Raw genomic sequence first — 12,521 nt, 5'->3', positions numbered from 1 at the left:
TCCGCCTTCCAATGCAGGGGACGTGGGTTCCACGCACCGTAATGAAAGATCCCACGTGCCTCAATGAAGATCCCATGTGCTGCAACTAAGACCCGATGCAGCCAAAAAAATAAGGAAAAAAATTATTAAAAAAAAAAAAATTGTGTGTTCTGGGTTCAGACTGCCTGAGTTCGAATCCAAGCTCTATCATTTGCTTTCTGTGTAAATGAACAAGTTATTTATTAATTTTACACTTCAGTTTCCTCATCTGAAAGTGGAATAATAATGGTAGTTAACTCACAGGTATTTTGTGAGGATGAAATGAAGTAATCCAGATATAGCTCTTAGTTCTTCATTAATTTTAGTTGTTTTTGTATTCCTAAAGAGCTATGACACATAGTAGACATGAGAAAGGATTGCCTTTTCTGATTTCAAGGGAGACTGTCTTCCATCTGTACCTCTGATGTAGTGATTACTTCATTCCCCAAGTGGGAGTTAAGGGAGGGAGCGAGCATCTCTCTCCTAAGTGACCATCTCAGGTAGCCTGGTTTGACAGTTAATCAACTGCCTGAAGAAGCTGGTGCCTGCCACTGCTAATATTGACCTGTGTGGCATAGTAAAAACATGCATGTTTTTGGTAACGTGAACATGTCAGTTTGCATAGATTTCACATTTGAGTTCTGAACTCTGTGCTGCTTTAGGCCATATGGTACTTCTGAAGTCGCTGGTCAGAGAGTGACCCATTTCCTTAGACTTCTGTGCCAGTACTGCTTTGAGGTATTCTTGCAGTTTTTTTTTAAAAAATGGAATTATTACCAACCTCTGCTCTGGAAACTTTGTGTGGGGGGGAAATTCTTCAGAATTAAAAATATGAAAAACCATAAATCTCTCTGAACGTTTTTCTAAAACAAAGGTTTTTTGAGCTTCGGTGTGTGCCTGCTGTTATTCCAGGTGCTTCCATACATGTAATTACATGTTGAAATGGTTGGCTTTGTGGGTGATAACTGCTACCAGGGGTAGCTGTACATTTCTTCAACTAAATTTTCAATAACTGTGGGTGAGAAAGGCAGTGAGAGAGAGCGAAAAAAGAGAAAAAATGTACTTTTTTCCTTTTCATCCCCCACATGCGACCTGGCTCTTTTCCTAGGATGAAAACAGACTCCCAGTTTCCAGGAATATGAATGAGAGCAGCCATAGTTGTTATTTTTCTTCCACTTTTCCCCCGTACTGCAGTCCAAGTTAATGTGTGTGAACGTCCAAGATATTCACGACAACCTTTGGCAATGTTGAGAATTATGTAGATATTTTGCTCTTTATGGTGGCAACTACTAATTTGTGCTTAAATATTATGGTTTATTGATCCAAACTCCTAGCCAAATGGATTTGGGGTATAAAATTTAATAGAATCTGGATTTATTGTAGGGAGAATAGTGGCAATGCCACAGATAATCTAATAGTGATGACTCCTCCTAACTCTTCAGTTTTCTTCATTAAGAGAAGAAAAAAAACTATTATCTGATGATATGAAAGTTTTTCATACAAGTATGATATTGTTGACCCAGTTAGTGCCTGGGCATTGGCTTTATGTTGGTAGTGGGGATGGGTTTGGGGTGATTTAGTCTTTTTTTCGGTAGGGCTCCTCGGGGCTCACAGCAAGATTTGGTCGGATGACCAACTGAGATTAGCCACAAAAGCAAAGCCTCAGAGACCATAGCATTGGGTAATGAGTGAGAAACAATAATACTTGGCCATGTACTAATTATATGGGAATAAATTTCTCCCTTTAAAATAAACTATTCTTCAAGACTGGTAGATAGTCATAGAATTTACAGCCACAAATGTTTCTCAGGCACCTGTTGTGTGTATCATGCTAGGTTCTGGGGATAAAGTGGTGAACAAGATAAATATAATCTCTGCTTCCATGGAGCTTATAGTCTTGCAGGGAAGCAAAACATTAAACAAAATATAATATAAATAATTAATTACATTTGTGATAAACACCACAAAGAAAAAGCATAGGGTATAATACATAAAAATATTATCATGATTTATAGACTATATGAGAGTAATAGCATGATCCAACTTGGTCTTGGGTGAGGGTGTGGGGTGAGGATCAGGGAAGGCTTTCCTGAGGACGCACCTCCTGGGGGGCATTATATAGACTGTGCCAATGAACTGTTACCACAAATGCTTGGATGCACTCAGATTTCACCTTCAGTGAAGCCTATTGATTTCAAGGAGGCTTTTTATTTGTATATTGCCTTTTTGAGTTGGTTGATGAGATACTTCTACTTGCCTATAGGGAGCTTAAAGAGATAGAAAGAGGAAAAACAAGAGGTGATATTGCTATTTTGTGGCTAACAACATATGATGTCTACAGGAGCAGGAAGCTCTAAGCAGCTCCTCCATGGCCTTCGTGCCACATGTATTTTTATACATGTGTCCTTTTGAACATTACACCTACGTTTTAGAGGAATAGAATAATTCTAGGTTCTGTGTTAAGTTGGCTCTGTGTTAAGTAAGCATGTTAAGTACATGCTTATAAACTATAATGCTGTTGTCTTCATGTGGGACTCAGACTTTTCACATAGATCTTTTGTTTCTGAGTTTAGAGTAAAAATGAGAGTCTAATGAAAAAATTTAATGCAACTTTTCATTCTAACTGAAGCATCCTTTTTAAAATTAAATAAAGATAAATGATTTGTAGGCTATTACTGAATTTAGTGTTTGAGAATATTTAAGATGGGTTTTCACTGAAGTGATTCTCTTGGACTTATAGGTACTGCTGTTGATCGACATCCAAGTCTCCTACATCAACACCAACCACGAAGATTTCATTGGCTTCGCAAAGTACGTGAAATCCTTGATTGTCACATGCATTCCTCCTGCTGGTTTGTCTCAAATACACATGTGAATTTCTACAACAACCCCAGCATTCTGTGTCAGGATTAACTCTGAGTCAACCTACTGAGGAGATCTGAGCCTCGTGGCCATGGGGCCATTTTCTCTGAATAAAGGAGTTGGCTTCTTTATTGTACAGCATGTGAAATCATATGTAGCTCAGATACTCCTTGTTTTTGGATGATGATCTGCAGTTTGTACTTGAGCTCCCATAGATAAGCAGTAACAGATGCACATTTAAAATATGTTAGGGAACAATTTCTCACATAAATTTGAAATATCAAGTGCAATTCACAGGATACAAGCTATTTCGCCATCCCTAAATCAGACTATAGTGGCCTGTTTTTTAAAAAAACTGTCCTTTGTGAACTTAGATGTAATCTTTTTGGATGAACATTCTCTTTTCTATGAAGTATATATACTTTATATAGGCTTGTCTATATATTGCTATTCTATCATACATGTGTTCTGTTGTATTCTAATATTCTGTTGCTATATTCACAGATATTGTCAGGTAAACATTATGCTTAAGTATTCAAGGTTGGTTATTTATTGTGTGACATTTTCAAGACCCTGAATTTACCATTTTTTCCTGCCCTTTAGTGGAATCAGTTTTTTATTGCTTTTAAAGAATTTTGATTCTAACTCTAAAATATACCTGTGGCATGTAAGCGGTTCAAACCTCAAGTATATAAAATATAGTTTATTTTATATAGAAAATAAGGTAAAGAGGCCTATGTACTGTTACTTTACTATGTATTCAAGAATAGGAACAAATAAAAAATGAAACACAAGAAAATGTAAAACTAGCCTGACTTAGTTTTACATTTTGACTTAGAAGAAACAGATATCTAGATCATGTGATCTAAACTAAACAGTGGCCTGAGGAATTTATAGGCATGTTTTAGAGAGGAAAGTCCCAGTTATTCAACAGAAAATTGTCTCATTCTGAACATAGCCTAACGAACAGTGTATACACATTTTGCATCCAGCAGTTATTACTACTGTGTGGTACACTAGTTTTTGGTTTTGGTACATTAGTTTTTTCAACTGTTTTCTGTCTGTGACTTATGTGTAAAATTGTTAGAACTCAGTGATTAATATGTTTCTTTAGACAGTTGTCTTTTTTAGCCGGCACTGCCCGCTCCAACGTCTAGATAGGGATTTACTCCACAGCCATTTCACACAGACCTGCTCCCCTGTCTTCTAGCCCCTATGGCTCTCATCATCTGTTCTGCTCATTTCCCTCTGCAAAATCACCAGTGGCAAGAAACCTAGACTCTGATGTGTCTTCTTGTCCCTAGGCCTGGAAGGGTGGACCTGAGAATTTCTACCTGGTTTTCTGTGTAGTCAGTGAAATCTTTGTGGCCTGTTCTGAGCTCTGCTCTAGTTGCTATGGGGGAAAGAAAAAGAAAAGGAAAAAAAAATTGCCTTTTAGGAGCTTGCCTAATAATTGAAAACTATAGAGAAATGCAGGTAAAAATTTAAACTGATGTATTCTCCATTTACTTCACTTGCTTCTTTGAGGAATTTAAAAGAAAAAGAAATCCTTGAGTCATTTGAAATAACCAGGAATACTGCCTTTCATGTTGACTTTTATTGGTTACAAATGCCAGTTAGATTTTTGTAAAAATGTAGCAGATGCAGATATAAACTTGACACCGTAGCTTAAAAGTGAAAAGGATATTGCAGCACTGTCCTGTTATGGTATCCTGATTCAAGGAGGAAACAGAGAAAAAAATCATAATCAGTATGGAAAGATTCAAGTTTTGAACATGTTTTTTAACCAGCACTAAATTTAAATTTCACCCCTATACTCTGCTTGAAACATTTTCCCCCTAGATTATCCTTTTACTTATTTTTAAAGATAAATGGTCCAGAGTTTATGTTCTCCAGTAAATTTTAATATTTTCTACCTCAGAAACTGTTGAACTAAAGTATTAGGTTGACTAGGTTTTCAAAGGCGTATAATTTTGCAAATGAAAATACTTCAGTTGCAGCCTTTTGGTACAGTCTCTCTGTAATCCAGGTGACAGTCCCATTTTTCCAGCAGTGAGATAGATTGTGAACCTTTATGATGCTAGGGGACTAAAAAGAATCATTGTTCAAACTGCTTTAGAAACCCAGCAACTTTGCACGTTTCTCATCTAATTTAAACTGCACACCTAAACTTCCTTTTGAAGGACTGGTCTGGGAGTCAACAGTCTGAATTCTTTTTCCAGGGTTTGCCACTGATGAGGTTTGGGTTTTGGCCACTTAGTCTCTCTGTATCTCAGTTTATTGCTCTGTCAAATGGAATAATAAAAAAATCCCTGTCTTGTATACTTTTCAGGATTGTTGGAAGATCAAATTAATGAAGTTATGTGAAAGTGCCTTTGAAAATTGTGGTGCAGTCTGTAAAAGTGAGAAAGTACCATATGTACACACTTATACACACACACACACACACACACACACACAGGGGAACTTGATTCTACGAGATGTACCATTTTACTTCATTTATGACGTTTTTAATGACTGGAGTATGATTGCCACTGAAAGACTTTTTTAGTTGCTGATGTTATCTCCAAATGTAATATTTTGCACTGAGACTCAGAGGTAAATGTTCTTTCTGTTTGTATGCTGAGTTGGAGTGCATTTCAATTTGACATGGGATAATTATGATGATGAAGAAATGTTCATTACAAAATCACTTTGAGGAGTTGTGGTATTTTTTGTGCTTTTAAAAATTAAAAAAATATGGTTGTAGCTATAAATTTTGAAGTTGGCAGGAATGCTGTTTCCATCAAGGAAGAAAAGTCAAGCCATATTTGAAGACAATTATGTAAGTATTTTTAAGTTCTGAAGATAGAAAATTAAAGTCTAGAGTTGAGGAAAGTAAGCATTAGTTTCATGAGATTTTTAGAGATTTACCGAAAGAGGAGGACCACCCCTCAGATTTATAGGATGGTGATGTATAGAGTATTTTACACATGTAGTTTGTTTTTCAACTGGGATGACATTTTGTTCTAAAAATTACCAAAAAGAAAGGAATACAAATTGCTAAAATTAGATTAATGGAAAGTGATGTCTCAGAGTAGTGTTCAAAACAACTCAAAATTCTTCTTTTTGCTATAGAATTTATTCTGCCATGTTGAATATGTGAAACTTTTTTTTCATCTCCCAGTTATTTGTTAAACATGGACCGTAAAATATGTACCATGTGTAATGTGTCCAAGTAAGCGCTGCTGTAGACTTGCTTTGGAATTTAATTTCTGAAGGCTTGGTTTTTCAATTGTAATATAGTTTCTGAACCTAAAAGTTTTGTATTTCAGAAGGAAATGTCAACTTTCCTCATGACTTAAGGATTTTAATTTGTCATTCTTTCCTGGTTAAAAAAACCCCAACATTCTATTTTTCTTAACACAACATAATTAGTTTTTGTTATTTAAGAAAACGAGCTATTCCAATTAATTATTCTTCATTCACTTCCTCTCTTTCTCAGTAATCCTGTTGTCTGAACAGAAAGGCAGGCTTGTTAGCTGAATGCCTTGGGGAATGGACTTTCAAATTCTTGTGCTCTTCTCCATTTTCATGGGCACAGTTTGCCTTCTGAGTTACTAAGATTTTTGCAGTCCAGTGGTTTAAGAAACATGGGCTCCAGATACACACCGTTAGAATAACATGTCTATGCCACAAACAGCAGACCGAGTCTGTTTTTCAATCTGCTGAGTAGGTCTCCCCACCTGTTTTCTCACAGTTGAAATGATAGTGTGCAGATTTCAGTTCTTGTTATGTGAGCACCATGAAAATTCTAAGGGTGGTAGCATTCATTATATCTCTTTCCTGATCCTCTGGAATGTCTCTGTTACCATTTTACTAAAGGCAGTATATGTGAACCTTGGCACCAAATTCCAAAACAATCTTGGTCTTTACCTTTACATTCTTTTTTTTTTTACATTCTTTTTTTATGTGTCCCTAATACATAATCATATTCCATTGCAATGGTGTATCTAGTTCCTATTCTTACATGAGAATGTTCTCTCTCTTGTGGAATTAAAACTTAGGTATTAGATTATAGCAAGATCCTTATACGCTACTTTAGGAATTAAATGCTTGGTTTCCTACCAGGACTGGTAGAAATATAGATTTGAGCAACTTGCAAGGACCTCGTTAGTATCATCTATTTAAATAAGTTATAAATTCTAATGTTTCAAGCACTGTTTTAAAAATAAGTGGACTTCCACTTTTCTCTTTCATTCTCAAATCTGTTGTTTTGAACTTTATCTTCATCCTTAAAATGAGTCTTAGGAGATGAGTCATCTTTCTTTTATAGGCCCCCAAGTTCTGTAGGGTTTTCTTGCATAATATTTAGCTTGAGACTTCACTAAAGATCCTACAGGGGCAGTCGACATCATGTAGTTTTCTTCTTCCTTTGGCTTCAATCTGATTGGATGGAGCCAAGCCTACATGTGATAAGTTGCACTCTTGGGACTCTCAGCAACTGTTTATAATCTTGGGGTAATATAAAAAAACATTCTAAAAGAGATTCTTTACCCCAGAGCAGTGCTGTCTAATAGAACTTTCTGAGATGATGGAAATATTTTATAACCTGTGCTGTCCAATACAGTAGCCACTAGCTACATGTGACTATTGAGTAGCTGAAATGTGGCTAGTAAAGCAGAAGAAATGAAAATTAAATTTTAATTAATTAAAATTTTAATTTAAACAGCCACTTCTGGCTACCAGCGACTGTACTGGACAGCACAGTTCTAGAATATGGTGAATCCAGCTGATTGCTCTGGGTCCTTTAGCAGGCTATACTTTATTGACAACTTGGTGGTAACCTACAGTGGTGGCTTCAAGAAGAGAAAAAAGAGGTAACTCTGTTAGCTCCTTCTAAACAAACCCCAGGGCTCAGGAATATACAGTCAGCTTTTTAAATGCTCTGTCACTACAGTATAAAGGATAGACTTTTCTCTTCCACTGCCTTAGTGTGTATGTTGCCATTTTTCTAGTAATTCCTCCATCATAGCACAACTGACGTTTCTTTTAATTTCAAATCTCCTCTACAAACTAAACATAGTAGTAGAGGGAGAGGTACGCTCTGACGTTTGCCGTGGAATCTGCATCTCTGAGGGACTCCATTTTCTTGATTCCTTTGAGTCCTCTTGGGTTTGACTTAGAGTCAGTACTCCTCTTTCTTCTTTCTCACTTCTCTTTTACTTTTTGGCTCACCGTAGCCTTGTTTCTACCACACTTCTAGCACTCTACTGAGACTGCTTTCGGCCAGGAGCGAACAGTTAATTCAATGGACAACTCTGAGTCCTTTGTTTGACATCATTAACCACTCCTTGTTGAAGAGACCTATCCTATCCCTTTGCTGAAATAACTCTCCATTGTCTCCTGGCTTTCCTCTTTCTGCTCTAGCCACTTCTTCTCGTTTTTATTTTGGAGCTCTTTATCCTCTGATCATGGCTTAAGAACTTCTTTTTATCAGTATTCTTCTGTAGACCCTTTTCTTTTCTCACTCACTGCACTATCCCTGTCCAATAGTGTTACCCACCACAGTGGTTTCAGTTACCAGCTTTATTTGATGCCTCTAAATCTAGATCTCCATTCCAGAACTTTTTCTTGGACTGTTACCATAGTCAGCTACATACTGGGAATCTCTACTTGTATATCCTAGGGAAGCCTCAACCCAGTATTCCCAAATTAAACTCATCATCTGATTTTATAATTCATGCCTCCTCCATTGTTCCCACTCTCTGTGGATGGTAACTCCCAGTTGCTCAAACCAGAAACCTGAGTGTCATTCTTTACTCCTTGTTCCCCTCACCTTTGTTTTCTTCCATCTTTAACAGGTCCATATGATTCTACCTCTATAATATTTTAGGAATTTTTTCTGTTTCTTCCTATCATCATTGCTATTATTAAAGTTAGTCTTCTCTTGGGTGGGTTGCTACAATGGTCTCCTTGCCCCTTGTCATGTTCTTTTTCATTCCTTCTGGAATTCTATTACTTTCAGAATAAAATGTAAACTCACTAGTGTGGTTTCCAAGGCCCTGTAGAATCTGTCTTTTGCTTACCTCTTCAGCCTATTCTATTGTTACTATTCCTCTCTATCCCAGCCCCTAACTCTGTGCTGTAGCCAGACTGGCCACTTTTGGATTCCTAAATGTACCATACTCGCTGCAGCACATGTTTATGGCACACTTCTTTAAATTATTTAAATTTCCTATTGCAGATAAACATTAAGAATCTGGTTGTATATAACCCTGGTATCAAAATACAATTCCATAAATATTTCTTAAGAAACTAAACACTGCGAGGTAATGTCAGTGCTGAGAGAGGTAGAGATACTGATTAATGCAACACACCGTTGGCCATCAAGCAGCAGACCTTGTTGGAGGGGAGTTACAGGCCTGTGTATAACACAATCCTGTTTATAGAATACAGGCACAGACCAAGAGCTAGCGGAGTTCATAGGAAGGAGAGATAACTGGATGTTTCTGAGAAGGCATATTTCAGAAATGGTACTTGCTTTGATTCTGAAGGCTGGGCAGGACTTCCAACAGTCAGAGGGAGGGGGTCAAGGCTGGCTGCTTCCTGTCTTCCCTGGTTCAGAGTTGACACTGACTATTTCAGGGAGGTAATATTTAATAAAACACTTCTTTGATCATGCCATTTTCTGGCTTAGAATCTTTGAATACTTTCTGCTGCCTTCAGTATAATGACCAAATTCTCCATAATTGGCCCTAACATAGAGTTATTATTGTACTAGGTGGCTTTTAAGATCATTTATTGAATACAAACCTGAGTCTATGGTCATACAATTTTTCTTATAATAGTTTTACTTTCCACAACTTCCCTACATGTCCCAGCTTTCTACCTCCTGGCTTTGCTTATACTACTCCATTCTCTTGGAATGCGGTTGATTTTCTTCCTCTATTAAAATTTTACTTTTCTTTAAGTTTTCTATGAAAATCTCAGATCAAATCAGACCAAAATGATCTTTCTTTTCTCTGAACATTCAGAGCAATTACCATATACAGGATTTATCTGATAAATGGTCACACATACCCCTTGCCACATTCTTATGTCATTATAGTCTTATTGCTTATGCACATGGTCATGGATAGACACAAATATGCAAAAAAAATTTTTGAGCTAAGACGTAACATGGATTATTTTTCTTTGAATGTCTTTCAATGTGCTCTTATTTTTATAAAAATTTAAACCTTTTGTTATATAATTTCAAAATCATTATGTCTCAGAGCATTAAACTAATTAACCTAATTTGGTTTTATGTGTTTTAATGTTCTGGCGAACTCTTCAGCAGTGACTTGTGTGTAGTAGGAATTTTATATGATTAATAACGTACACACAGATATGGGGTTAATTATATCCCACATTTGAAACAGAAGCGCTTTTTTGGCTTTCTATTACAGCCTCACATATTTATTCTTTTAGAGCTTATTCCTTTGTTATTTGTGTTTTGTATGTCACTACCCACACTAGATAAATTGTAGGCTCTTTTTACAAGGACCATACCTTATTTATGTTTATATGTTCCACAGAGTTCCTTTCAGATAGTTGGTGCCCTAAAAGTTTTGACTTATGTCAAATTAAAACATTATATATAGGTGTGTTTTACAATATTGCAGATAAAACCAGTTAAAGACCTATTACCAAGAATACCTCTAAAGACTCAAATTAACTTGCAAGTCCTTACATGGTTTTCTGTGAACACATTTTTAAATAAGTATTTTGAAATATTTTCAGTTCAGTTATCATTGCATTCCTAAGAATTATGATAAAGGATGTTTTCTATCTAGGCAGATTATTTTTTATTATGTTACTTATGGAGTAACTTTAAGTACCTAAATACATCATTAACAGCAGTATCTTTGGATTTATGGGGACAGTTGCTGCAAAAAAGATTATTTTTTAGGTGAAAAGTAAAGGTAATTTAGTATTTGTTCTAACACTAATATTTGAGATTGGCTTATAAAATAAATCTGTTTTTTCCCTGCATATTCTTACAAGTGGTAGATCCTAAATATGCATTATTTAGTAGATGAACATTCTATGTCAGTGGAAAATCTCTTCACCTAGTGGATATCACAAGCATCTGAGAGTAACTTTGCATCTCAAGGAATCTTAGATGTAAAAGAAACTTAAGAAACATTTCCCCAGCGCTTGTCTCTGTCTCTCTGACTCTTCACACCACACACACACACACACACACTTTATAGCCAAGAAACTAAGGTCCATTTAGGTCATACTCTTTGCCTAAGGTAGCACAAGGAGTCATCAACAATCTCTGTGTTTTTTGCTTAATATTCAGTTTCTTTTCTTTTATATGATTTTAAGGGGACCTATACATAATTTGAGGGTCCCCAGTAGTTCACCTACTTCAAAGTAAACACCTGTAAGTCTGCCATAGTTCGAAGTTACCACTACTAGTCAGTGATTTATTTTAAAATAGTTCCTGTTTAAAAAAAAAACAAAAAAAACCCTCTAAAACACAAGTATGATGCTTGGGAGAGATGGTCATATCCATGAAGAAGGCATGACCACATTATAATAGTAGTTTTCCCATTTCTTCCTAGAAGAGAGGAAAGCATGGGATCTGAAGCCCCAGGAAGAGTTGTACTTTAGGCACACTTTGTGCATCTGGGCATGGTGGGCAGCCAGAGGGCAGTGTGGGCTCATCAGACCCCTGGCCACAGACACAACCTTCACCTCATTCACAACCTCACCACAAAAACCTGAATAATGTAGATTTGGATTATGCAGAGAAAAGGTTGGAGAGAGATGAATTTTATAGTAATTAAGGGAATTAAGCATTTAACTAAAGACTAGAAAAATAATAAGAACCCAGGAGAGAAGAAAAGCTAAACTCTGAAATTAGCAAATTGAAAAAGAAAGAGACACAAAATATCTTTAGTAATGAAATACAGTGTGGCCTTTCAGCACCCACTTCTTCCCCATCCTCAGTTGAAGGTAGTATATAGTTTTTTTATGAGTTTGAAGGGAAGCAGCTTAAATACATCATGGGAGATTATAAAAGATTGCCATTTTGAGCAACTAAGTGTGGCATTGATTTCTGATGTGCTGTTGAGCTATAATATCCCACTACTTTAAACAGTTGATTGATAACCTTAATCTTTTATGTTTTAGACTATTTCATTAATCTCCAAAACAGCTTCTATAAACAACTAAACAATCAGAGGGTTCAGTATTGCTAGTCTTCTCAGAATAACCAAAATGAGTTTTATTTTCTTATATTGATATATGTTTACTCATGGACTCACCAAAAGAAAGCCTTCAATCTTTTGAGAGATAGAGTAACATATTGCCTAATCTTGAGATTTCTGGGGTTAAATTGTTGGGGTGATATCTGGCTCTTATCCCCTCTGTGCTCATGTTATAATAGTATCACCCTCATCGGATTTCTCATTCAACAGATATTTGTTGAAGCCAGCTATGTGCCAGGTAGTTTCTACGAACTGGGGTTATAGCAGTGAATGAAACAGGCAAAAACCCCTGCTCACAAGGAGCTTTCATTCTAATGGAGGGAGGCAGATAATAAACACACAAAAAATCAGTAAACTATATAGTCTGTTTGAAGGTGAAAAATGCCATAGAGAAAAGCA

At 36.3% G+C, this 12,521-nt stretch overlaps 1 protein-coding gene across 6 annotated transcripts in view; it reads left to right on the top strand.

Annotated features, from left to right (window-relative positions):
- Positions 1 to 12,521, top strand: part of DNM3 (dynamin 3) — a 571,744-nt gene that overhangs the window by 238,766 nt on the left and 320,457 nt on the right. For all 6 annotated transcript variants that reach the window (XM_060133190.1, XM_060133198.1, XM_060133181.1 and 3 more), the window contains exon 12: positions 2,759 to 2,829. In XM_060133190.1, the coding sequence (XP_059989173.1) occupies positions 2,759 to 2,829 (71 nt within the window). The remainder of the gene's footprint in view (positions 1 to 2,758; positions 2,830 to 12,521) is intronic.

This window comes from Lagenorhynchus albirostris, chromosome 2, assembly GCF_949774975.1.
Source record: "Lagenorhynchus albirostris chromosome 2, mLagAlb1.1, whole genome shotgun sequence".
Lineage (NCBI taxonomy): Eukaryota > Metazoa > Chordata > Mammalia > Artiodactyla > Delphinidae > Lagenorhynchus > Lagenorhynchus albirostris.
Note: the sequence above shows the minus strand (reverse complement) of the source record. Positions and strands in the feature narration are given on the sequence as shown.